The following is a 26274-nucleotide window of genomic DNA, read 5'->3' as shown; positions in this document are numbered from 1 at the left end:
GACATGAAATTAAAATTAAATACACAAATAAAAGGCAAAGGATGACTTAAAAAAGCTGGGTCGTGGTGGCACACGTGGCTCTGTGAGTTCAAGGCCAGCCTGGGCTACTGAACAAGTTCCAGGCCAGGCTCCAAAGCTACAGAGAAACGTTGTGTCAAAAAAACAAAAACATCCGGGCGGTGGTGGCCCACGCCTTTAATCCCAGCACTCTGGGAGGCAGAGGCAGGCGGATCTACAAGAGCTAGTTCAAGGACAGGCACCAAAGCTACAGAGAAACCCTGTCTCGAAAAACCAAAAACAACAACAACAACAAAATTTAACTCCTTACTCCTTTTGTTGTTTTGAGACAGGGTCACTTCTACCCCAAGCTAGCCTTGAACTGTCACAAATGTGAGGATGGCCCTGAGCTTCTGATGCCCCTGCCTCTTCCATGTGCTGAAATCACAGGTGTGTAACCACCATGCCTGTTTTATAGAGTGCTGGGGACTGAATCCAGGTCAAGCTGCATTCCCAGCCAAGAGATAACTAATTTCATTTCCCACAGTTGGTTGAAGCAACCATTAGCTCCCTTCTGCAACCAGAAAGGCTGGTTTTAACTAGCTTTCCTGTAGTCATTGGAGACTTGTTTCCAATTTCAGAAAGGAAAAAAAAAAAATCCTTTTTTTCCTTCAAGTTTTTTTGAGGTATTAGAAAAAGAATCCAGGGCCAAACACAATGAGCTACGCCTGGCCTGTCACCTTCCCTGTAAACATTCTTTCTGTGAAACAATGACTTTCTGACACAGGGAAGAGGAAAAGATTTAAATATTGTACAGAAATTTCCAACCACACAAGGAGAAAAATACCAACAAAACAAAGTTGCGGAATTGAGGGAATGGCTTAGAGCCAAGATAAGCCATGCCATTGGGGGAAGGCGTGAGAAGCCCAGCTCCCGCTCCAGGTATAGTCCAGGGAGCAGCATTCTTGGCCTCCCCCAGCCTGTGTGTCCAAAAGAAGATACATGCTGCCTATGGCAGGACCTTTGCGGGTACCCAGGAAAGAGCTAGACCTCTACGTGTTCTCCACTCTACGGACAGCAGGCGAGTTTACCATGTCTGATGCAAGCGAGCTGAACCCAGGGTTCAGGTCTTGAACACCAGGAAGCCCCCAAATGCAGTGTGTGGTTGGCTCCCCTTTGTTATTGACCCTTGGATCAACTCAAACCACACCCTCTCGCCCTTCTGCATCTCTGACATAGCAAAAGTAGTAGCTGTGCTCCCACCCCTCTGTTCTGTGCTGTAGACTGGAACCCGGTGATGACCTTCAAACACCAGCTGCCCCATGCCTGGGCCTGGGCCAAACGTAATGCTCACTGCAAACAAGTAGACACCACGTTGCGGGGCTCGGAAGTATCCGTGTTCGGGGAAGTAGCTGCTGCCCACATTGATGGAAGTGGTGCTAAACTTCACCATCTGCAGGGCGGTTGCTGCCTCTGAAGAAGTGGCATAGAAGGCCACAGGGGAGCCTGAGAAAAGAAAACACTCAGTGAGTTATCCATTCTCTCGCAAACTCTGCCTTCTTCACCTTAATCGCACTACAAGCAGGACACTATCTCTAGACACCTTCAACATTCCTGAAGGTGTCTGTCTCAGACAATGTGATTTCAGAGTGGGGGAGAAGGGGAGACCGGCTGATTAAAAAAAGCACTTTCTCCTTTGATCCCATCCTTTCATCTATCTAGAGAGGAGTCTTTGGCTACCCAAGGCTCACACCTTGGTGGGCTGTGCTAGAAAGCGGGGCATCCAACGCCCAGGTGTGTGCTACCTGCCAAGGATCCTTCCTGTGTTCCAAATCAGGCCAGGGATGGAACACAGGACCTCACACATGCTAGACAAGTGCTCTATTACTAAGTCATACCCCTAGCACATACCTGCTGGGAATCTTGAGATGTCTATGGAAGAGAGTATTATCTTCAAAATAACGTTAACACTGGGAGATAGACAGGAGCAGGAATGGAGGTTCTTACCAGACGAGGGCACAAGAGCATAAAGAAAAATGAAGAAGAAACCCCTTCAAGCCAGGCATGGTAGTCCACACCTGTAATTCTAACATGTAGTCCACACCTGTAATTCTAACATGTAGTCCACACCTGTAATTCTAACATGTAGCCCACACCTGTTGTGTTAACATGATAGTCCACACCTGTAATTCTAACGTGATAGTCCACACCTATAATTCTAACATGATAGTCCACACCTGTAATTCTAACATGGTAGTCCACACCTGTAAATCTAACATGGTAGTCCGCATCTATAATTCTAACATGTAGTCCACACCTGTAATTCTAACATGATAGTCCGCATCTATAATTCTAACATGTAGTCCACACCTGTAATTCTAACATGATAGTCCGCATCTATAATTCTATCATGTAGTCCACACCTGTAATTCTAACATGTAGTCCACACCTGTAATTCTAACATGATAGTCCACACCTATAATTCTAACATGATAGTCCACACCTGTAATTCTAACATGTAGCCCACACCTGTAATTCTAACATGATAGTCCGCATCTATAATTCTAACATGTAGTCCACACCTGTAATTCTAACATGATAGTCCGCATCTATAATTCTAACATGTAGTCCACACCTGTAATTCTAACATGATAGTCCGCATCTATAATTCTATCATGTAGTCCACACCTGTAATTCTAACATGTAGTCCACACCTGTAATTCTAACATGATAGTCCGCATCTATAATTCTATCATGTAGCCCACACCTGTAATTCTAACATGGTAGTCCACACCTGTAATTCTAACATGTAGCCCACACCTGTAATTCTAACATGATAGTCCGCATCTATAATTCTATCATGTAGTCCACACCTGTAATTCTAACATGATAGTCCGCATCTATAATTCTATCATGTAGTCCACACCTGTAATTCTAACATGTAGTCCACACCTGTAATTCTAACATGATAGTCCATATCTATAATTCTAACATGTAGTCTATACCTAATTGTAACATAGGAGACTGAGGCAGTAAAATCTTGATTTTTTAAGTCAATCTGAGCTACAGAGTAAGACCTTTTCTTGAGCAAGGGGACCCCATCTGGCTATTCATCTAAATTGTAATTATTTTATTTTTTAAAGATTTATTATGTATATAGTATTAAGCCTGCATGTCTGCCTGCACACCAGAAGAGGGCACCAGATCTCATTACAGATGGTTATGAGCCACCCTGTAGTTACTGGGAATTGAACTCAGGATCTCTAGAAGAACAGCCAGAGCTCTTAACCTTCGAGCCATCTCTCCAGCCCAATTATTATTGTTTTATGTGTCAGGCATTTTGTTTGTATTCATGTCTGTACCGTGTGCATGGGTGGTGTCCACAGAGGCCAGAAAAGGTTACCAGGTCCCCAGGAACTGAAGTTAGAGATGGTTGTCAGCTGCCATGTAGGTGCTGGGAATTGAACCCAGGTCCTCTGGAGGAGCAGTCAGTTCCCTTAACTGCTGAGCCATCTCTCCAGCCCTGGTTGATCGCGTTAATGGTTTCAAAAACGCTGCACAGAGCCCTAGCGTGGCATATGGGCAAAGTGAAGTTTTAAAGGGACAGTTTGATGATCCAGACCACACAAGCAGAGAGCAGAGCTTGGGCCTTCTTGGTTTGGGGTGCTCTCCTGTCTTTCTCACTTGCAAAAGGGCAATCCTGCTGAAATTAGAGGCAGGGTAACCCCTTGTTACCTTGTGCAAGAGGAAGGGTGCCTGCTACCCCTCCTGTTTAGGAAGTTCAGATGAACTGATGGCCAGCGGATGGGACAAAGGACCTTACTGGAGTCCAGGAAGTGAGACCACCCTAGCAGGGTCTTCTTGGGAGTTCCTCCCCCAACCTCCGTGTAAGCCCTCCCGTTTCTCAGAAAACAGAACCAAGACGTAAAAGAAATTGGCAAAACAGTTAGTGACTGAAGTCTCAGACTACAATCCGTCTCTTTGCCTCCAAATCCAGAAATAGCCTTAGGAATGACAAGATTTTGCTTCTCTCTACGTCTGGAAGACGTTAGGGGAATTGTTTATGAATACCCTTCCTGTTTGTGCCGCAGGGACTGTTGAGGGGTGGTGTTTCAGTCCCTGCAGCATCCAGCAGGTGGAGCTCCTGGTTCTTCTTTCAACCAGCCTACATCGGGGAGTCCCCCACAGCGGGAGACCCAGTGGGCTTCAGAAGATGGAAGGGCTGTGCAAACTGAGGGTTTGTGCCTGTGGGGCGCAAATGCAAGCTCTATGGCCTCTTGCAATAACAGGGCTTGCTTTTTTTTTTTTTTTTGGTTTTTTTCGAGACAGGGTTTCTCTTTGGTTTTGGAGCCTGTCCTGGAACTAGCTCTTGTAGACCAGGCTGGTCTCGAACTCACAGAGATCCGCCTGCCTCTGCCTCCCGAGTGCTGGGATTAAAGGTGTGCGCCACCACCTCCCGGCTAGGGCTTTTAAAGGGGAAAATATTCTCCGAAGTTAAAGAAAAAATACTGCCGGAGTACACAGACTCCTAAGCCTATCAAGCAAGTGGTAAAAGTCATAGGCATGTTGGGGCTTGTACCGCTCTCAAGCGAAAGAGAGATGGAGGAGTTAGTGCAAGCGCATGCGGCTCTCTGGAAATGCTGGCGATTGCCGGGGGAAATGCCCAGGTTCCCGCTTGCTTTGGGGAAAGGAAGCCCTCAGGTGTTGCGACAACGCTGGCCCCTCAGGGGTCTTCTGTGTGCTTCCAGCACCTGAGAGCCGGCCTCTCAGGGCTGCTCGCTGCTTGGGTGAGGTCATTTCCTGGGCTGGAGCCTCAGTTTCAAGTAAGATGTGCTGATAAAGAATGACTGGTTGAGCAGCCAAGGCTGAGTCACCACAGTGAAACGATGCTGCAGGATATTCCTACTGCATTTACTAAGAAAGCTCCTTCCACCCGGTAGAATCCCAGCACTCAGAAGGCAGAGGCAGGCAGATCTCTGTGAGTTTGAGGCCAGTCTCATCTACAGAGGGAGTTCCAGGACAGGCTCCAAAGCTACAAGAGAAACCCTGTCTCAAACAAACAAACAAACAAACAAACAAAAAATGTCCCTTCCTTCTGAGTATAAGGCCGGTTCCTGTATTCACCACTTGTGGGGTGCTGCCATTATAGATGATCCCTGCCCCAATCCACCCTCCCTAGAGTACAGGGGTGAACTTATGCAAGACAAGGGACTGGGGTGAGGGTGAAGAATTGAGACATCCTACTCTGCTCATGGCTAGGGCCTCTGCCAACTCATGGGCTCCGGAACTACAACTGATTTTTGAGACTTATACCTCCCTGTACTCCAGGGAGCTTAAGAGGCTCATGGCCACTTGGTGTGGTGGCTCACACCTTTGATCCCAGCACTCAGGAGGCAGAGGCAGGCCAATCTCTGTGAGTTGGAGGCCAGCCAAGTTCCAGGGCAGTCAGGGCTACACAGAGAAACCCTGTCTCAAACAAACAAAGAGACCCATAGCCCTGAAGAAAAGGGAAAGGTAGGTAGCCCCCTGAGTAGCGGTAACCAACCATCATCCTGCCTTCTTGCACCCTGTGCCTCTGCCTCCCCCAGGAGAAGGGAGCTGCTGGGTAGGCAAATAACTGTGTCCTAGATACACACAGTCAGTCTCCAGGCCCCCGCACTCACCTGCTTCCCAGAGCTCTGAGTCCAGAACACCTTTCTCCATCCCTTTGGCATGTGCATCTGCCAATATCACCACTTGCTTCTTCTCCCTCTTCCGGGAGGCTCCCAGGCCCTTCTGCTGCCTCTTCTCTTTCTTACTTAGCATGGCATGCAGCTTACCCAGGTCTAGGCTAATGTTGTTTGCCACCAGCTCTTGGAAGTTCTGGAAAAGGCCGTGGAAGAGCTGCTGGTGCTGTCTCAGGCTGTGTCGGGTGTCAGAAACCATGCTGTGTAGGTCTTCAAGGGATCCATTGAGGGAGGCAGCCCAGGAGACCTCACAGCATCGCCCAACCTGCTTGACATCAGAGTTTAGGCGTTGAATCTCCTGCTCCAGGTTCGCCAAAGCGGTGGCTTCCTCCTCCCTCCCAGAATCGTGTCTGGGTTCCAGTTGTTCTGCCAACTGTGGGTGCTGCTCCACGGCCTGCTCCAAGACCTCCACTCGAGTGGCCAAGGCATTCCAGCCAAACGCCTGTTCCTGCAGCCCACTGGCGGCATCCCGCAGGGCGAGGCGGATCTGATCATAATTCAGGGGCAGAGGGCGAGGCGCTTCCTCCGACATCTCCTCCATTGTCTCTTCCCCAAAGAGGGCGGTCAGCACCGCCTGATGCCGCAGTGCATCCTCCAAAAGGGCTGCAAAGGAACTATGCAGGTGGCGCATCTCTCTGCGGGTCTGGTTCGCCACAGTCTTCAGCGCTTCCACCGCGTGCTCTAGCGCCCGCAGCTGGCTTCGCATCCTGGCCCTCTCGGCCCGTGCCCGCTCGCTCTCTCCTTTGTGCTCGTCCATCGCTGAGGACATGGCATCCACAGTGCTTTGCAACGACCGTAAAGAAGAATCGTCTAGCTGGTGCTGCTCATCCAGGCTCACCTGGGTCTCTTCCAGGGTGCGCATGGCGTCCCTTTGGCCCTCCCGGATGACGTCCACGTCAGAGTTGAGCCTCTGGCAGTTGCAGTCTTTGACATACTTGATGAGGTCTGCATGGCCCACCTGCAGATGTTGCAGAGTGAGGTTTAGCTCCAATAGTTGCTCCTCCAGCTCCACTTTGTTCTCTTCCATGATGAGGGACTTTTCCATCAAGATCACCCGCAGCTCTCGGAGCCCCGTGTGGTTCACCAGCAGCTCCTCCACCTGCCGTTCTACCTTGCTGATCTGATCGAAGGTCTCATCTGATTCAGAGTACAGCTCCTTGATTTCATCCACGTGCCGGCTCAGGACACTGTCCATGTTCTTGAGGGTGCCCTGCAGCGCCTCCTCCCTCTGATCCATGATCCTGTGCAGAGCAGAGATGTTTCTCTGCAGCTGGCCCAGCCTGGCCTGCAGGCTCTCTGGCTCTGGCCTTGCCGCCGCTGCAGCGGATGCCGCCACCACCAGGCTGCCGTTGGCTCCTGGGAGTTCCTGAGCCTTGACAAGCTGCTTCAACTTGGTGCTCATCTCAGTTTGGACCTCGGAGAGGGCATGGTGCAAGGAACGGCGCTGGGCATGCAGCTGTTCCTCCACATCCTGCCACAGCTGGCCCACTCTCTGGTTATTCTCCTGGACGTTGGCATCAAACTTGGCACCAAGCTCCTGGAGGTCAGCCCTGGTCACGGTGTCCTCCTGGACCCTCTTGACAGCCTGGCGATTGGCCTCCACCTCGAGAGACAAGTTCCTGATAGCCTGGGAGAGGCTGTGCAAGCTCTCACTGAAGCTCTTCCAGATGGGATCGACGTGGGCTTGCAGGAACGCGTCGACATGGGGCTGCAGGGGCTGCAGGGGCTGCAGGGGCTGCTCTGACAGCCCTCCAGAAAACTCTGCAATAGATACCATGTTTCACACACGTCTGTGGCAGCAGACACCCCTTCCCAGGCAGGGAGAGTAAAGCCTCTGCAGTCTGTGCCTTCTTGTGGGCTGCTACTCACCGAATTCTGTTTGATTGTTTTCTGTCGTCTCAGCAGTGAGGTTGCTGGCCAGGGCCTCCCAAGGGCCTGGGATGCCATCTTCTACCAACTGGGCATCGTTCTGGAGATTTTGAAGAAGGTGTTCCCGTTGTCCCTGTGGCTCCTTAATCTCATTGAACTCTGTAACAGGGTGGCCTGAAAACATATCAGACATGTTTAAGGCGAACTCACCAGGCCTGGGCAGACAATACAGTCAAGAAAAGACTTGGAACTCAGAGCAAGCGAATATGTTGGCCCCCCTGGAGCTGGAGCTTAGAAGCCATTAGCTTCAGAAGGACAAATGCAGCTCTCTAAGCCATCACCTTTGCTCCCACACCCACAGCAAGCGTGACTGATCAGTCAATACATATCTCTCCGCTATTAGCCACCATGTCATTCCCCGCAGCTCTAACTAAAAGATAGCTGATCATATAAAGACATGCATCGCCTATCCCACCCTTGAGATCAATTCATATAGGGTGACTCTTTTGTGTTTAAGGCTGAGACCAGGTCCTGGAGTTGGGAGAGGGGGCAATGTGCAAGAGTGTGGAAAACGCTTCCTCCACGCCTAGGAGCTTTTGTAGGTCAAGGGGTAAGAAAGGAACCTGGCAAAGCCAGCTTTCCAAGAAAAATGGGGTTAGGAAAGGGGCCAGGTATCAGTCCCAGATAGTAGCTGAGGACCCTGGGAGCCTGTTCCCAGAGAACAGTGCAGAACTGCAAGGAAACACATGCTGATTCTTTCAAGGGTAAAGTTTGGTACTTCCTGTCAGAGGAGGAAGAAGTAGACCCACAAGCTCTATTATTCCAGGAAAGCAACGTACCAAGTTCAAAGCCATCCAGCTGGTCCCAAGTCCCTGGGAGTTCACCACTTGGCTCCGTGGGCTCAGGGTTTGCTGTGGGATCTGCAGAGAGAAGCATGGTGTATTGAGTCCAGAAGTCAGAGGAACAGCATGATTTCTGGGAGAAGGGGTTAAGGAGGACTTTGGGGAGCCCTACCATAGTCCTCGCAGTCTGGACCCCGGAAGCCTGGGCAGCATCTCCAGGCCACAGAGACCAGCACCTTCTGTTGGACGCGGTACACTGGCTTCTGGGCCACTCGGTACCTGAGGAAGAAGGCAGGGGCTCAGCACCTCTGGCCAGCCCACTGGGCCTAGAAAGTGACCTGTCCACCCCACTCACATGGCTTTGGCTCTCTGGCAGTCAGGAGCCCCCTGTGGACAAGGCTGCTGTGAATGCACCAGGAATTTCTCTGTTTTGCAAGCAGCTACGAAGGTGACCAGTCTAGACTTCTGGTAAGGACACCAGTTCCTGGAAAAGAAGCCATAGGAGAGTGTTGTGAGGCTTGCCCCGCCTCCCAGTGCCCCGCCAATGTCTAGGGATACCCCACCCTGCCTCTTGCCCTGTCCAGTTCTGGAGACCATTGAATGCCAGGGAAGGGAGCTCTTGTCTTAATCCCCAGGCTCTGCAGAGCCACTCAAAAGAGCCCCTGAGGCATTGTCTTCCCAAAGCCTCCCCAGGGTAGGTAGAGCAAGGCCAAGAGGTCCCCCAGCCTAACACAGCTGCCAGCGAGCTGTGGGGCTCTCACTCGGAACCTGCAGTTTCTGGCTTGTGACCTCGAGTGACACACCACTACAGTTAGCGGTGGTGACACCCCTTTCTGGGTGGGCTCTGGAACTACTTTGCGCCCTATCCTGGCAACTGCCCGGTTCTTCTCCCATCTTTTCTCACCAGAACATGCCTGTACCTACTCCTCCCTGGCCCTGCCTACTGGACAAGGGGCTTTCTAGCGTTTGCTGGGGAAGGAAGGTGACTGGGTGGAACAGCCTCCTCTCTGGGAAGGTCTCCACTTAATGATCCTGCAGAGAAGTTGGAGTCGCATCCAGTATACTCAGCCCTTGGGAGGCTGCCTCTCCATCGTTACCCTTTGCTTGTATGCACTGTAGAGGCACTGAGGATGGGGAGCATGCTCACTCCCGAGGGCTGGCTCCCTGGGTTCAAGGCATCGTCCCCTCATAGTTAGCTACCCGAACAAAGCTCTCCGGAGATGCAAGTGGCAATGGCCTCTGCTGCCCCATGCAATGCAGTACATGCTGGGTGCCAGGTACTGGCACTGGCGACACCATGGACATACAGATTTTCCCTGAAGGGTCCCAAGGAGAACAGACAACCTCAGAAGAAGGGGTGTGGTTAAGACCTATAAAAGGTCTGATTACAGGGCTGTGTCTAAAGGGTGAGTCAGACGAGGAGCTGGGGTTTGGATAGGGCTGTGGATGTCGGAAGGGGCTACAGACAGAGGCAAGGGAAGTAGAAACCTTCATAGGGATACCAGAGGAAGAACTGAGCCACGTCTTGAGGCCACGGGAAGCAGAGAAGCAGGGAAGCAGGGAAATCACAGAGGCTCTCCGGTTCCAGGATCCAGGGAGAATGGGAGTCAGTAAGACATGGATGGTCTAGGGTAGAGGCCTTAGGGTCTAGAGGAGAAAAGGGGGCATCTCAGACCAGGTGATGGGGACATGGAGGAAGTGGCCATGTCCGGCGGTCATCAGAGAGCAATGCTCAGGGACTTTGCTTGTTGGTATTGGAATTTTACTTTCTGAAGCTGTCCTTTGCCCTGGGACCATTAGGCACCATTAAAGTTGGGGGGGTGGTGGTGGAAGGAAGGACTTAATGGCCATTGTGTGGCCACACCCATTGTGATCCTGAGACACATACACGCCCCACTGCACCCAAGCCTCTCACATTTACCCACCCCACCACAATGGCCTGCTCTCCCACCAGGTTCCTAGAAGCCTGACAGGCAGCCTTCACCTTCTGGACAGTAGGCTAGAAAATCTTGCCAGAAAAACTACCTAGTCTCAGCAAAAGAGACCTGAAGATGGTGACATCAGGAGAGCCTCCCAGTGAAGTGCCCAGCGGAGACTCCTGTCCCAGAACAGCTTAGAAAGGCGTGACGTGACTGGACGTCTGAGGATGAACCCTGAGAAAACTCTGTCACAGAAGAAGGAAGCTGAACCAAGGTACAGCTTGGTATCAGAGCATGTGCCTGGCATATACAAGGCCGTAAGTAAATCCTCAGTCCTGAAAAGAACAACAACAACAACAACAAAAAGATGAGCAGGAAGTCAAAACGGACAAATGGGAGAGGGAGGGTTCCATTTGGAGAGAACCCCGACTGCGTGGAGAAATCCCGCCTACAAATTTATCCAGTGTTTCCACATAGGTAAGAGAAGTTGCTACGTGGAAGAAACAAGGCAGGGACTACTTTGGGGTGGGGCGGTTCAAGGTTGGCAGGATATTCGGAGAACAAAGAGAACACTTGAAAATGAAAAGACCCCATTAGACATGAAAATAAAAACAAGAACCAAAACAGAACCAGGCTGGGGACAACAGCCCAGAGGCAGACAGGAAGTTCTGGGCTAGATTCCCAATACCGTGTAAAAACAGGTTGGGTGGCATAGGCCTGTCATCCCAGCCATCAGGGGGTGGAAGCCAGAGGATCAGGATTTCAAGGCCACCTACATAGTGAGCACCAGGCAGCCTGAGCTATATGAGACCCTGTTTTAAAAAAAAAAAAAAAAGAAACAAAAACAAGCTGGAGAGATGGCACTCGGTGGTTTAAGAACTCTTGCTCTGGCAGAGAACCCAGGTTCAGTTCCCAGTACCCACATGTGGGCTCACAGACATCTTTAACTCCAGGCCTTCTGACCTCCATGGGCACCCCAGTATCCATTCACAGTATCCATCACAAATGTGTGAGCAGACAAAACACTCGTGCACACAAGTAAAAAGACAAATAACAACAAAAGCAAGCAAATAACAAGACAGAAAGAGCAAGAGGAGATGAAAAATGAGAGAAGAGAGGGGGAGCATCAGTCCCAGGCCCAACATCCAGATGACGTGGATGACAGCGAAGGGAAGAAGGCTGTGTGTGTGTGTGTGTGTGTGGTGTGTTTGCATGTGTATGTTTGTGTGTGATGTGTGTCTGTATGTGTGGTGTGTTTCAGTATGTGTCTGTATGTGGTGTGTGTGTGTGGTGTGTTTACATGTGTATGCTTGCATGTGGTGTGTGTCTGTATGTGTGGTGTGTTTCAGTGTGTCTGAATGTGGTGTGTCTCTGTGTGGTGTGTGTTTGTGTGGTATGTGTGTTCCAGACATAAAAAGTCTTGAGTTTTCAATGCAAAAGACCCACCAAGAACCTGCAATAAGATAGAAATAAGCCCACATCAAAGCTCACCCCTGAGAAATTTTAGAACTCTGGGAACAAGATGGTTATATCTACATTCTTTTTTTAAAAAATATTTATTTATTATGTATACAATATTCTTTCTGCATGTATGTCTTCAGGCCGGAAGAGGGCACCAGACCTCATTACAGATGGTTGTGAGCCACCATGTGGTTGCCGGGAATTGAACTCAGGACCTTTGGAAAAGCAGGCAATGCTCTTAAACACTGAGCCATCTCTCCAGCCCTCTACATTCTTATAGAAAGAAAAATCAACACACATACACTGAGAAAGAAGAGAGGAGAGAAAGAGAGAGAGAGACTTCTTTCTGGACCCTGGGACGAGAGGGCCTCTGGGATATTGCTTCTATGCTTCTAACCTCTCTTTGCTTCCCATGACCTCTATCTCAAAAATAAACAATAAGTAGTATATATTACAGAGATCAATGACAAAAGAATTGCCTAATAATCTGTATGTGTGTTGCCTAATTGCCTGTAATTGTACGTGTGGAGGGAGGAAGGGAGACAGACAGACAGACAGACCGACACACACACACACACACACACACACACACACACACAGTGACCTTGAACCTCTCGACAACATTCCCTGGTTTAGAAACATAGTGATGAGAAGTATATTAACAATATTGGCAGAAAATAATTGCCACCCTAGAATCCTGTGCACATATTATGTATCAGTCAACAGAAGAATACAGAATGGACACATTTTCAAACACAGCAAGTTATATCCAGGTCATCTATTAGCATCCCAGACAGGGAGAATTGCTTGAGCTCGGAGTTCAAGGTCAGCCTGAGCAACAGTGTGAAGTCTCACAAACAAACAAACAAATCGTATGTATTAGGTTTCTAGCCTGCTGCCTCTCTTGTACCTCTTAGCAGTAGATCACTAACAATGTGGTTCAAAACCTTGCCTGGACATAGAAACCACTGGCGGCTTTTAAAAGCCAAGGTCCCTTGTGGGTTGAAGGTGCATCTTGATTATTGCGTAGGTGCTGAGGCTGCCAGAGAGTGAACCCCCAGCATCAGTATAATAAAGTTCTCTAAGCCCAACCCCAGACCAGTTTCAGAAGACCCCCCAAGTCTGGGCAAGAGCATCAGCATTCTAGAACTGTCTGGGTCATTCCAAGGCACAGCCTAGAACTGAGTGTCACGAGGATCCAGGAAATCCACCAGTGCAAGAGAATGCTTATAATGCCAACACTTGGGAGTCTGAGGCAGGATGATGTTGACTTCATCTTTTGAGAGATGGCTCGGTGTTTAAGAGAGCTGGCTGCTTTTCCAGAGGACCTGGGTTCAATTCCCAGCATCCACATGGCAGTTCACAACCATCTGTAACTCCAGTTCCAGGGGACCCAACGCTTTCTGGCCTCTGTAGGGACAAGACACACACAGAAGACATACTTGCAGGCACGGCCCTCAGGACAGTTGGTGGAGCAATGCAGTGGCCCAGAGGGCAGCCTGCAAGGCAGTTCTGGTTGAAAATAAAGTTAGTTGACCTCTGATATGAGTGCTAAGAGAATATGTAGACCAGTGGTTGAGAAGATGAGCTTTTAAACAAAAACAAAAACCAAGCGGAGGAGAAAAAAAGTTTTAATCCAGGGAAAACTAAAAGCATGCAAAGGAAAAAAATGATTCAAAGTTTATTTCATGACTATAACCATGTAGAGGTTACTGTCACTTGATTAGAAATACTCTGAAGATTGGGAGAATGGCAAGGTGTGTGTGTGTGTGTGTGTGTGTGTGTGTGTGTGTGTTTGTGTGTGTGTGTACGCGTGTGTGCAGGTGTTTACCTTTGTGTGGTGTGGGGAAAAGAGCTGACTCACAGGCAATAGTACTTCCAAAGAAGTAGCAATGTTAAGTACGTAATTCAGAAACACAGAGATCAATGACAGAAGAATTGCCTAGTGAGTTAAAAGTCAATACTTTGAGGGACAAAGGGGGCTGGGGCTTTTCATGGTTTCCGCAAACCTTGTAGAACTGACTGACTTCAATCCAGGAGCGTCATACATAGTGTAAGTTGTGACGTGAGATGACCTAGAGAGACCTGGGGATTGGAAACCTCCATTGAGGTACTGCCTAGACTGGATGGGCCTGTGGCTAATTGCTATCCGAGGGCCCAGCCCACTGTGGGTGGGGTCATCCCTAGGCAGGTGGACCTGGGGTGTATAAGAAAGGTAGCTGACCAAGCAAGGGGGCACGAAGCAGTTTCCTCAAGGCTTAGTTCCCATAGCTTTCCTCTCATCTTTTCACGGGAAAGGCAAATTCATTCTATAATACAGGGCTGCAACCTGTCGGCCAAATGAGCCTTCTCTTATTGCACCCGAATAAACCCAAACACCCAGATTGCTTTTGATTGGTATCCGATCACAGAGAGGCAAAGTAGAGCAAGTGGCCAGCAGCTTCCTCTCTAAAAAGACAGATGGTAAATATTTTACATAGGACTAACTGAACAGGGCGGAATGGAAAGTTGAGCTATTTGTTCAACAATTATTAAGAATTTTAAGAAGCTGGAATGTGCCCAGTGTATGCCCTTTGGAGTTCTTGTAGGGCCCCAGGGCTGAGCTCGGCATGCAGATGTTCAGGCCACATGCCCTTGAAGCTTGCCCCGAATCTAGGCTTTCCAGTCAGGATGGACACTGTCACAGCTACTTCCGTCATAACACGAAAGCAGTCTCTAAAGATATGTCAATAAGTGAACCCAGCTGTGCGCCAACAAAACTTTATTTAATCAAAAATTGTGGCCCACTGGCCATTGTTTTCTGGCCCTTGCATAGGAGTGTTTTTATTTTTTAAAAAAAATGAAACTTTAAATAAATAAATGAACTCGAGGAAGGCTTGATGGTACATGCCTATAATCCCAGTACTTGGGGAACTGAGAAGGAAGATCTCAAGTTTCTGGACAACTTGGCTACATAGCAAAATTGGAAAAAGAAAAAAAAAAAGCAGGGGTCTGGGGGTTGTTAGTAAAATACTTGCCACATAAGCATGGTGAACTGAATTTGGTTCCCCAGGACCCACGTGAAAAGCCAGACACAGTTGTTCGCACCTGAAATCCAGCTCCCAGGAGGCAGAGGATTTCTGGGGCTGCTGCCCAACTAATCTGGTCTAACTGGTGAACAGGAAGTCCAGAAAAGATCCTTGAATTGAGCAATTGAGGAAGACTCTTGATGTTGACCTTAGGCCTCCGCATGCATGGAATGTACAAGTGTGTGCACACACATGCACACATATGAACACATGCAAACACACACAAAGGAAGGATGTAGAAAAGTTGGGAGAACGCTTGCTAGCACGCATGGAGTTCTGAGTGAGTTCTGTACCAGCACCACATAAAACCAGGAATGGTGGCACAGACCTCAGGAGGTAGAGGCAGGAGGATCTAAAGTTCAAGGGCACCTTCGGCTACACAGTGAGTTCTAGGACAGCACCTAGAATATTTTAGAACCTGGTAGGTAGAGGCAGGAGGCAAGGCAGGAAGTTCAGTAGTTCAAGGTCATCCTCAGCTACAACAGGGAGTTTGAAGCTAGAGTGGGCTACCAGAGACCCTGCGTCAAAACAAAACAAAATGAAACACAGGAATGCGGACTCAGATGTGGAGGTGGGAGTGAGGGATGATGTCCTCAAGTTGCACTGTTGGTGAGAATACAAGCTAGTGCAAAATGGATATCAATCTAGATGACCCCCAAACACTAAATACTACAGAAGCTGGTCCTGGTGATACAGGCCTATAATCCCAGTGCCTGGGAGGCAGGAAGAAGGAGGATCAGAGGTTTGAAGCCAAGATGAACTAGCTTGAGCTACATGGAGACCCTGTCTCAAAAATAAACAGGATAGCCAGGCCATAGTTGGTGTGGGATTCCCCTCTGTATGCTATGAATATGTTTTATTACCATTAATTAATAAAGAAACTGCATTGGGCCTATAGCAGGGCAGAATAGAACTAGGTGGGGAAAACTGAGAAAGAAGGCGGAGTCAGTGAGATGCTTAGGAGCAGCCAGAGGGGAAAGACACAAGCTGAGAGTTGTAACCTTGCCGGTAGGTCACAAGCCTCATGAGAAAATATAAAATAATGGAAAAAGATGTAAGAGCTAGCTAGCTAGCAATATGCCTAAGCTATTGGCCAAACAATATTGCAATTACTACAGATTTCTGTGTGATTATTTCGAGTCTGGGCAGCCCAGAATGAACAAGCGGCCTCCCCCAACAAGTTGTGGTGAATGTCTTTAATCTCAGCATTGGTCCAGCATGATCTACAGAAGGAGTTCCAGGATAGCTAGGGATATACAGAGTAACCTTGTTTAAGAAAAATAACGGACAAAAACAGGAAAACAAATGGGCTGGAGAGATGGTTCCATTGTTAAGGGCACTGGCTATTCTTCCAGAGGACCCCTCTTACATTCCCAGGACTTAAGTGGTGGCTCACAACTGTCTGTAACTTCAAGTCCAGGGCACCCAGCACCTTCTTCTGGCCTCCTCGGGCACTAGGCACACACATGGTACACAGTCAAACATGCAGGCAAAACACCCATACACGTAACATTTTTATTATAATTTAAAAATTTTTTATCTTTTTATATAGCAGAAAATACCTTGTATTTATGGGGTACAACAGAATTTTGTTGTATATTTTTAATTAACATAAAATGTAGAAAAATAAAAAAAATAGTTAAACCCTAAAACTAAAACAAAATATATGTGATTACCATACGACCCAGCTCTAGCACTCAGGGTGTATACTGAAAGGGATATACACTAGCAGACGGAGATACCAACACATCCTGCTAACCAGGCTACTTGCAGCAGTAGACATGTGGAGTTAGAGTGGATCTCTCAGCAGATAAATGGATAAAGAGCATGGTGTATGTATAGTATATATATTTATATATGATATATATGTGTGTGAAATATATATTCAGTCATCGAAGGATTGAAATAATGGCATTTGCAGGAAAATTAAAAGAACTAGAGATCATCACATTAAGGGAAGTCAGCCACACTCAGAAAAACAAGTATCTCCTGTATATTCTCCTTCGCAGAATCTGGGCTTAAAAGCAAAAAGCACCTGAAAGTAGAAGCCAGACAAGGGGGAGGAGAGGGAGGGGGAGGAGGAGGAAGAGGAAGAGGAGGAGGAGGAGGAAGTAGCAGCCTGGGATGAGGGAGGAGAAGAGGACAGGGTAATAGGGTGTGAGTAAGATCAACTCCATAAATCGAATGTCTGAAAAATTCATGACGAGGGCTAGGGAAATGGCTCGCTGGCAAAGCACTTGTCTCTGCAAGCACAAGAGCCTGAGACTGGATCGTCTGCACCCACAAAAAGTCAGGCATGGCCGAATGCACTTGTAATCCCTCCCAGTGCTGGGGAGCCGGGGTGGGGGGTGGGGGGCAGAGAGAGGGACAGACAGACAGAGACAGAGAGGAAGAGAGAGACGGAGAGGAGAGGGAGAGGGGGAGAAAGGGAGAGAGAGAGAGAGAGAGAGAGAGAGAGAGAGAGAGAGAGAGAGAGGGAGAGAACGAGAACATCCGGGTCAGTGAGCATCCTGGGATGCACATGGCCCACGCCACACTCCAACAATAATGGAAAATACAGTCCAGAAAGCCTGAGAACAAATGTAAACAAGCCCCACCTCACACACCTTAAGCTCGCTCCTAGAGCCCAGAAGGCCTGTGCCGGGGAGGGGGGGGGGGATTTGGGATGGTGAGGCGTGGCCTGGTCCAGCCTGCAGAAGTGATGGGACTTTCCAGCTCTCCCTCCTGAACTGAAAGTCATGCTGCCCACCCTTCCTGCCCAGGAACTTTCTCTTCTGCGCTGCCACCCCGCCGCCGCGGCTGGCTCGCTCCCCCCTTGGCAGCTCCCCGCTTGGCACAGCACAGGCAGTCGGCCTCGAGGCCTGGGAAAATTCCTAACCTTTGCTTTGGTTTCCTATGGCTCTTGGCAGCTCCTGGGAAGCCCTCAGCACATGTGCCCCAGGCTCGACGTGCTGAAGTGCCCCATTGTTCTCGCTGCCCTCTGCCTCAGGCCTGCTCCTTCTTTTGTAGCCTGCTATGAGGATCCCTGCTGGGCACCCTCATCTGCCAAGGAAGGTGTACTGAGGATCGGGTGCCAGTCAAGAGTGAATGTAGGGGTCGGTCCCAACCCTGTGTGGCACAAACCACATGGGATGCTGAGCTTGAGTGGGAGCTGGGAACCTGAAGCTCCCCTCCCCTTTCCTTCCTGGACTCTGGTGACCTTGAGTCCTCCCACTCCTGGAAATGTGCAGAAGCCGCATCCCTGGAGACTGAGAGACGAAGAGAGGGGTTGTGGGGAAGGCTGACAGAGGCTGTTGAGGGGAGGGGCTGGTGCTTTCTGCATAATGGAAGCGCCTCAGCTGCGGTGGCTGCCTTCACAAGAATGTGTCTTCGCTAACCAAGGAGCCCATCTCTACAGGTTCTTTCTGGCTTGACGGTGTCCTTTCTGGCAACCTTGTTCTCAGAGGCTTGCATCCAGCTCTCAGTGTGACCATCCCAGGAAACTCATCCTCCTTCCTGGGGCTTTGTCCCCGGACGGGGAGCGATGGAGTGGTGGCATATCTTGGCAGGGAAACCCATAGTCCGCCTGGACCTGGGACTCCCTGAGGATAAGCCTAAGATGCCTCAGTCCTGGCCTGTGGAGCTCTTCCCTGTGGAACCCTGTGTCCAGAAGTGGGGACAGGTACAAGGGCACATTGCTGACTCCATTTTGCTGCTGTGTGACCCCTAGTGACATGATGAACAGCTCTGATTCTTGAGCTACAAGCTACAGAAGTCCCAAGTGTTCCTTTCCTTAGGAGGAGCCTGCTCCTGGGAGTAACACTATACCCCCACCCTGCGTGGGAGCGGATCAGGACAGGGAAGACCTGGCTCCCAACTCTTATGAGATCTGAGGCCCTAAGTGGCATCCTCACCATTCTGAGCTGTCACAACAACATAGAAGATGGGCACCCTCTCCCAGAGTCGTCGTGGCCCCTACCACAGACCCAGTCTCTAGTGCAGCTGACTTGGGTCTGAGGAGCCCACATGCTACATACACACCCAAACCAAGAAACTAGGAGGAACCTCTTCCCTGTGACATCCAAAGGTGTTCCTTGCTAGTTCCTTGGCCCTGCCTCTTCAGGTTCCCCAGGGGCTTAGGAAGCAGTTAACCATGTCCCTCTGGGACCTGGCAGTCTGGGGACACAGGGTGTGGAGGCTCTAAACTTGTTTTGTTTTGCTGTTCTTCCAAAGGCTCTGATCCCTGTGAGCGCAGGGCATGCCTGATACCAGGTGTCTGGAAACTGGAGGGCCACACAGAGAGCAGGAGGTCTAAGTCTGGCAGCGGAGATTTAGGGACCGATGCTGCTGCTGCTGCTGCTGCTGCTGCTGCTGCTGCTGCTGCTGCGCTGCCCCATCCCCCACCCTCACGACTGATGGAGTACTCCCCCTCCCCTTCCCCTGCTCTTCAAGGATCCGAGCGACACTTCTGCCTCCTGTCACAGGAACCTGGGAAGCCATCAGCCCAGGAAGCAGCATTTCCTTCCTTTCCCACCAGGCTCTCCGGATACTTCAATAACGTGGGCTTGAACTGCGGGGTTCAAGCTTCTGGGGATGCGAAAAGGAAACCCCAGTAGGCAGAAGTCCTAGCCTGGCTGACCTGGGCATTCCCGGGATCAGAAGCAGCACAAACCCTCTAGTCACTAGAGCCTAGTGCAACAGCGTCCAGGGAAGATGGAGGGGCCTCTGCTCTCAAGAACTAAGGAGCAAGCAGACCCTCTCCACACCCGGGAGATTATAAGAACAAGGACCACCTCCTGACCCCTCCTGCTCCTCCATCCTTCCCTTCACAATGGGAGGAGGAACTTGCCTCCTGGGACCTACTGCTGGGGTAAGAGAGGCTTGGTCCCTGTCCTTAGGTCAGAGGTGGGTGGTAGGACTGCCTCCATCGATGGTCACCTGTGCTCCAGAGCCTGTAGTAGAACTGGGGATAGACCTCTTCCTCTACACCACCAGACTCACCCCCTCCACCCTAATCAGCGCATGCTCCCTGTCACTCTGAGGCTTCTTTCTGGCTAAGACTGCTTTCCAGAAAGTGCCCAGCAGATATTCCCCTGGGAGTGTCAGAAACGGATGGGAACCTGGCCCGGGCAGATTTGTCTGGGAACCGTATCGCAGTCCCTTGGGTGTGTGTGTGGGGGGGAGGGGAGGCTAAGGATGGGTGTGGGCTGGCTGCCCAGCCTGACAGGTCGCAGGGTTCCACTCAGAGAGCTGGGTATGAAAAGTGAAGATCCGGCTCTCCTAGGCTGTGATCTGGGCAGGACAGTCAGTCACTGTGAGGAAGGCTGTTGGGAAACACAATAGAAATAATACTTGAAAAGCCGCACCTCAGAGGCTGGCCCAATTGGACGTGTCCAGTCATGAGACTGCAAACCCTGAGGGACGAGGGACAGAGCCAGAGTCCAGGTACCTTGAAGTGTAATGAGGATGTTGGAAAACCATGTCTGGGGTCAGCTGTATCCTGTCCATCCGGGAGGCCTCACGGAGGTGCCCTAGGAGCCCCTGCCTCCACGAGCTCGGGGGTTTCAGGAGCCCTTCACTCACTGCTCAGTCCTGGCCTGGTACCTTGGGCACTCAGCTCCAAATGCCTCCCCTAGGGGTAGCTGCCTTTCAGAGCTGAGTTCCTTCAAAGAGTAGCCCTCATCAGCAGAAAGCATCTAGAACATCAGTCCCTCTGAGTTCCATGCTGGTAGCTGATAGTGGGAGACCCAGTGGAAGCCCCTGATAAGGGTCAATCAGGAACTACCCTGGCATCCTCAGGCTGGGCCCTGAAGTACTGGATCCAGGAAACTAGCACCAGTTAGTCATATATCAGCCCATTCCACAGACATGTGTCTGGGACTCAGCTATCACCCCCTGCCCTCTGCCATGGCCAGGATCTCCTTACCGTCCGATGGGGTCTCTGCTGGTATCGGCAGTCTCTGTTTTCCAGCCCGCAGGTACCCTGAGCCTTTTGGGATCAGAGAACCTGGTACCAAGGTCTTGTGCCCAGGCCCCCAGAAGTCCCCAGCTCAGGTACCCCCCAAGGCCCAGCATCAGTGTCAGGATCATGACGACGGGCAGGCACAGCTGGTTCCACTGAGGTTCAACCTTGCCAGTTGAACCAGACTCCCAAATTTGCTGGTGATGTGGTCTTCAAGTCAGAAAGAAAAGAAAACATGGGGACAACAAAAGGAGGAAGTGGCCTGGTCCGGCCCACCCGGTAAGCCTCATCCGCCCCCGCCTCTTCCAGCCTGGTCCCCTCTGAGGTCAGCAACCACTCAAGCCAATTCCTGTGTCCTAAGGGCACTTGAATCAGGACATTGGGGGTGTGTGAGACACACAAGGGTGACCCTATCAAAGCCATTTCTACAGGACTCTGTTCTGGGCCTGGAGACAGAACGGTGGAAAGTGTCAGCCTCAGGAGATAGGGTGCCACCCACACTGTTGGCCAGGAAGTGGGGGGCAGGCCCTTCGTGCCTTCTCAGCACCGCTTGGTGCTGGGCTATGGGAACCAGCAGGTGGGTGGAAGCTCAGAGAAGGGAAGGAACTATGCTAGAAACACACAGCGGGTCACTCAGTCCATTGCAGGCATGGGGGAAACTGTGTGTTTCCCAGCTTTCCAACAGGTTTGACTGGAGCCTCAGGGTCAGGAGCATCCAGGATGCTGTGGGTAGCTGGACACCCAGAGTAGCCTGCAGGGTGGGCTCTTACCGGACACCTGCCCAACCTGGGACACTGAGGCACAGGCCAAGATGCTTATCTTCTGCACACCACATCCAGGGCACAAGACCCCCGTGACTTCCCAAGGGTGAAGGAGGGACAATGATAGGTTAGGATATGTTCGGCCTCCTGCAAGCACCCCCTCCCCTGGGGTAACAGGAGTCAGCAGGGCAGAACTGAGCCAGAAGGGGCCCAGGACCTGCTCTCTGGTGTCCCCCCTGGGGCATGCTTTCTCCAGCCCGCCCTCCCTGCCCCCACCCCGCCCTGGGCTGGCCGGGTTCCAGCCAGCAGCCACAGCATCAATATTTCATCCACGTCAATAAGAGGCAGCGGCGGCAGGGACAGCGGCTGCAGCCAGCACTTGCCAGCTCCGGTCCCGAGCTCGCAGCAGTCAGGTCCCATCCTCACAACCGCGATGGACGTCTTCAAGAAAGGGTTCTCCATTGCCAAGGAAGGTGTGGTGGGGGCTGTGGAGAAGACCAAGCAGGGAGTGACAGAAGCGGCTGAGAAGACCAAGGAAGGAGTCATGTATGTGGGTGAGTGTGGCAGTCGGGCGGGGCAGGGCGGGGCAGAGGGCTCCCTAATATAGACCGGCTCCTACTACCTTCCTTCTGCTGAGTCCCCCCAGATTCGGGGGAGCATTTTGAGAGAGGTGAAACCCTGATTGTTGAAGCAGGGTCCCCCACACTCTGGAGAATATGCTCATATCCGTTTTTGGAACCTTTGGGGGTGGGACTCTCAAGTCTTTAGGGCAGGATTTGGTGCCACTCAGACCACCTGAGTGTGTATGTACAAAAGCACGCACATGCCTGGGGTCGCCTACGCTTGGAGACCCAGAGACAGTGAACTGCTCAGGTGGACCCCGCCTTCTCCAATGGGAGCTGCTGCAGCCAAACTAGGCCACATGACCCCACTAGAGGAAAGGGGTAGGCTGTGGAGATGGGCCCCGGTTAAGCGTTCAACCCACCCAGCTCTCTGGTCTCCCTCCAAAGAGGGGGCAGGGGTGGCCAAGCCTGTGACTCAGCTTTCTCTGCCCTGTTCAGCTCCCGCTTGAGGCCCGGGCCACACCCATGTGAGGCCCATAGACCCACCAGTGACCCTACCTCAGGCCTGATCTCCTTTGTCCCTTCTTCCTGTCCTGTCTCCTTCCCGTCTGTCTTCTGTCTTTCAGACATAGCAGGAAATGTCCCATTAAAGGGGCTACTGTCCCCAGATAGCATCCTCATTCCCTCCTGCCCCGCCCCCACCCCAGGGTATCCAGCTATTCGCCCTGACTGCCTGAACACCTCTTCCCTCTGACAGGCACCAAGACCAAGGAGAACGTGGTACAAAGTGTCACCTCAGGTAAGGCGACCCACAATCAGGGACCCATGTGACCCAAACTACTATATTCCCTAAAGATAAGCCAGAGCAGGCTCCTGTGCCCCCCGGCCCCACCCCGTCCCTTCCTATCCATCACATTGTTGCTGCCCTAGTGTCAGAGAATGGCATGGAAATAACCAAAAGTCAGACATCCGAGCTCTGGGAAGGGGTTGTTCTCCCCAACTTGGGAAGGCAGCGGTGGAGACGCTCAGGGCTGAGTCCAGCCCGAATCCTCCGCAGTGGCTGAGAAGACAAAAGAGCAGGCCAGTGCCGTCAGTGAAGCTGTGGTCACCAGCGTCAACACGGTGGCCAGCAAGACCGTGGAGGAGGCAGAAAACATCGTGGTCACCGCTGGGGTGGTACGCAAGGTGAGTCTGGCTCATGTCCTTTCCCTGGGCTCCCTGGCAACAGGAGACACTGTTGGGCATATGGGGAAGAAGCGTTAGACGCTGCTTGACGTTACAGGTAGCACTCATTGTGTGTGTTGGGTGACATACTGTTTTTACAACTGTTCATATCTGGAATCCTTTCCACACCCCTGGATTGGGGACTCGGGATTTGTTTTATGCACAAACACCCAAACCATGCCCAGGCCATCACTTTTGGAATATAGGAAATACATTTTCAAGTGAATTCAGGGCCCTATATGGTGAAAGGCAGCCTTCTAGACAGGCTAAAACTTCCAAGCCACCACCAGGACTACCTGTTAGCCTTTGTGCAACCTCCATCGGTCTCAGGGTCTGACCGCTGCCTCCCCTTGAAGTGGTGGGGGGAACACTGCCCCCTTGTGGTAGACAAGCAGCAGGGCTCTGACGCCACCCTCTGCTGAAGTCTGTGTGAGCACGTGGGTTGTACGTGCGATGTAGGGATGGTGGTGGAGATGAACACGGATGGGTATGCATGCGATGTATGCGTGTGTGGCAGGCAGCTGAACGATCAGGGCTCTCGGGCTCTCTAGGGATAGAGGCCAGAGGTAGGAGCTGTCTCAGCACTTGCCCGCCAGTAGCTCTGCTTTAAGCATTTTACACTTACCCTTTTTGCATGGGCTCCCACATTCCACAAAACAGGATGTGGAGAGAAAAGCCTAAAGAGTCTGGGTCGCGTGGTTAGCCTGTGTGAGCATGGAGCTTCCATGAGTGCCAGCTCCTGGGCTCTTGAAAGACTGAGCGTAGACTGTGCAGAATAGAGGTTGAGAGGAAGCTGAGTCCAAAGACTTGTTATCTTCAGCCCCCATACTTACAACAGGCCGCCCCAGTGGCGGAGCCCCAGAGTCCCACACAGTCAATACTTCAGAAGTCTGCTCTGAGGAGGGGGTCAAACAGGAGGGGTCACCCACCCCAAACACTTGCTGCTGGGGTCAGCACAGGGTCTCTTGTCGCTGGAGTGTGCAGGCTGTGTGACTTTGGAAAGAGATCCTATCCGGACCCGCAATTCCTTGTCTGAAATGGCACCATCTCACAGGACTGCGGGGGAAGGCAGAGAAAGGATGCCAGTAAGCATTTCTGCCAGGCACGCGGTGGGCACCCCAGGAAGCCTCTTCCCGAGCCCCTAGCAAGAAGGATCCTGGGAGCTCGTTTCAGGCTACCCCTTGCTAAACGCCGAAGAAACTACTGAGCCCGCTGAGCGGTACCAAGGCATAGTCATTACCCGGTAACACCATACCTCACCCTACCAGTGACCTTCAGAAAAGCGCAGCATGGCCGTCTGGCCACTCATGCCATGGTGTTCAGGCGCCACTCTTGGGGTAGTATGCCCAGGCAAGCAGTCGCTTGCCCTTCATCCAAAGAGCCTGGCTCTGTATGATCCTGGCTGAAAGTTCTGCGTCCTTTTGTCTCTCATTGTTTGGGTCCTGAGGTAACACAGGCTCTGAGAACGGACTTTGGAGGGACCATCAGTCTTGTTCTAAACTCCCTGCTGTCTTGAGCATGTCAGCACATGCTGTGGAGAGAGAGGAGACGGAAGACAGGCCCGAGTCCAGAGCACGACCAGAAGGCAGGAAGAGGGGCCTGGAGCAAGCAGGAGCCCTGCCAACGTGTTGTGCTCTGAGGCCTTGAAGTAGTTTCTAGGTCCTGACCCCTATGCTCCGGGGTACTGTGAACAGTGATGGCATACCACTGTTCAGAGTGAGGGGGGTCATGTGATCCAAGGGTCTCTGCCCACTCCCAACCTTACTCCACATCTCCCAGACTTCCTCACTTAAGGAACCTAAGCCTGCTGGGAGGCAGGTACCCGTGACAGCTCTGTTTGTGGAAGATGAAGCTGGCTTGCAGGGTATCTGGTACACTCAGAAATCTTGGGAATCTGGCACCTCCAGATGTTCTAAGGACAGTAAAACGATGAAAGGCCTCTGCTCATCTGTGAGACCCGGAAGGGAGGCCCTGGCAGCTGAGGGTCAGTGTATCTCTTCCCATAGCCTTGTGTCCCTTTTGCACCCCACTGTAGGAGGACTTGGAACAACCCGCGTCTGCCCAGGACCAGGAGGCCAAAGAGCAAGGAGAGGATGAAGAGGTAAGAGCAGGCATCCCACGGCACACCAGAAAGCTCTAGTGGAAACCCGAGTCACACAGACCTCCTTCATTTCTGAGTGGGAGACTTTCCACAGCCTTCCACAGGGACATGGGTGTGGCAATCCTGGGCCTGAGTGCATAATCTCCTCATAAGTGATCCTTTCCTCGTGGTAATGGAGAACTGAGGGCCTGGAGCTGAGTGCAGGTCTCTCTCCCTCCCTCTCTTCCTCCCCCCCACTTCTTCCATCTCTGCCTCCCTACCTCTCCTCCCTTCGCTGCCAGGCCAAGAGTGGAGGAGACTAGGAGACTGCCATCAGCCACAGAGGCCCAAGGGACACCCCCTCTACTTTGGATCCCGTCCCCACCTGGCACAATAAGTGCCCTACCTAAAGTGCCCTGCCGGTTGCCCACGTTCTCTGCGCCCCAGCAGAGTGCCACAAGCCTATCCACGCGCGCACGCTACTGCCAGCGCCAGCGGCCCCTGCTGGCTCCTTTTGCCCTTTGGTCCTCTGGATCCCAAAGATCAGATGCTGCTGTAATTTTTTTTTTTAAATGATTCCAAATAAAACCTGAGCCCCATGCCCTCCCTTGCTTCTTCTCTGGTCTGCGCCATCACTCACGAAGCCCCTTGAACATCCCCGGGTGCACTTCAAGACATAGAGTTCTTCTGGAATCTGAACCTTCAGGAGCACTGTCCCCCTCCACAGCGCCACCGTCTTTAGCAGTTGGGTGGCCTTTCAGCTCCCCAGATAAGGGGCTGCTGACCCTGTCCACAGGAGCGCAACTGGACAGATCGGGTTTTA

The 26274-nt window shown here is 51.4% G+C and overlaps 2 protein-coding genes across 2 annotated transcripts; one reads left to right on the top strand and one right to left on the bottom strand.

Moving 5' to 3' along the window:
- Positions 1–256: 256 nt before the first annotated feature.
- On the bottom strand, positions 257–21018 carry Mmrn2 (multimerin 2). The gene is made up of 7 exons (XM_041663100.1): positions 20788–21018; positions 8790–8918; positions 8607–8713; positions 8432–8512; positions 7593–7766; positions 5661–7484; positions 257–1503 (listed from the first exon to the last, which is right to left on the bottom strand). The coding sequence occupies exons 1-7, from the start codon at positions 20949–20951 to the stop codon at positions 1121–1123; spliced, it is 2862 nt and encodes a 953-aa protein (XP_041519034.1). The 5' UTR covers positions 20952–21018; the 3' UTR covers positions 257–1120.
- A 903-nt stretch (positions 21019–21921) lies between these two features.
- On the top strand, positions 21922–26046 carry Sncg (synuclein gamma). Its single transcript, XM_041662920.1, has 5 exons — positions 21922–22138; positions 22905–22946; positions 23205–23332; positions 25407–25472; positions 25754–26046. Exons 1-5 carry the CDS (start codon positions 22018–22020, stop codon positions 25772–25774), a joined length of 378 nt encoding a protein of 125 aa, XP_041518854.1. The 5' UTR covers positions 21922–22017; the 3' UTR covers positions 25775–26046.
- Positions 26047–26274: the final 228 nt, after the last annotated feature.

This window comes from Microtus oregoni, unplaced genomic scaffold (genome assembly GCF_018167655.1).
Source record: "Microtus oregoni isolate MIOR12 unplaced genomic scaffold, Mior012 000013F_ref0000133, whole genome shotgun sequence".
Lineage (NCBI taxonomy): Eukaryota > Metazoa > Chordata > Mammalia > Rodentia > Cricetidae > Microtus > Microtus oregoni.
The sequence above is the reverse complement of the archived record's forward strand: the minus strand, read 5'-3'. Positions and strand labels throughout refer to the sequence as shown.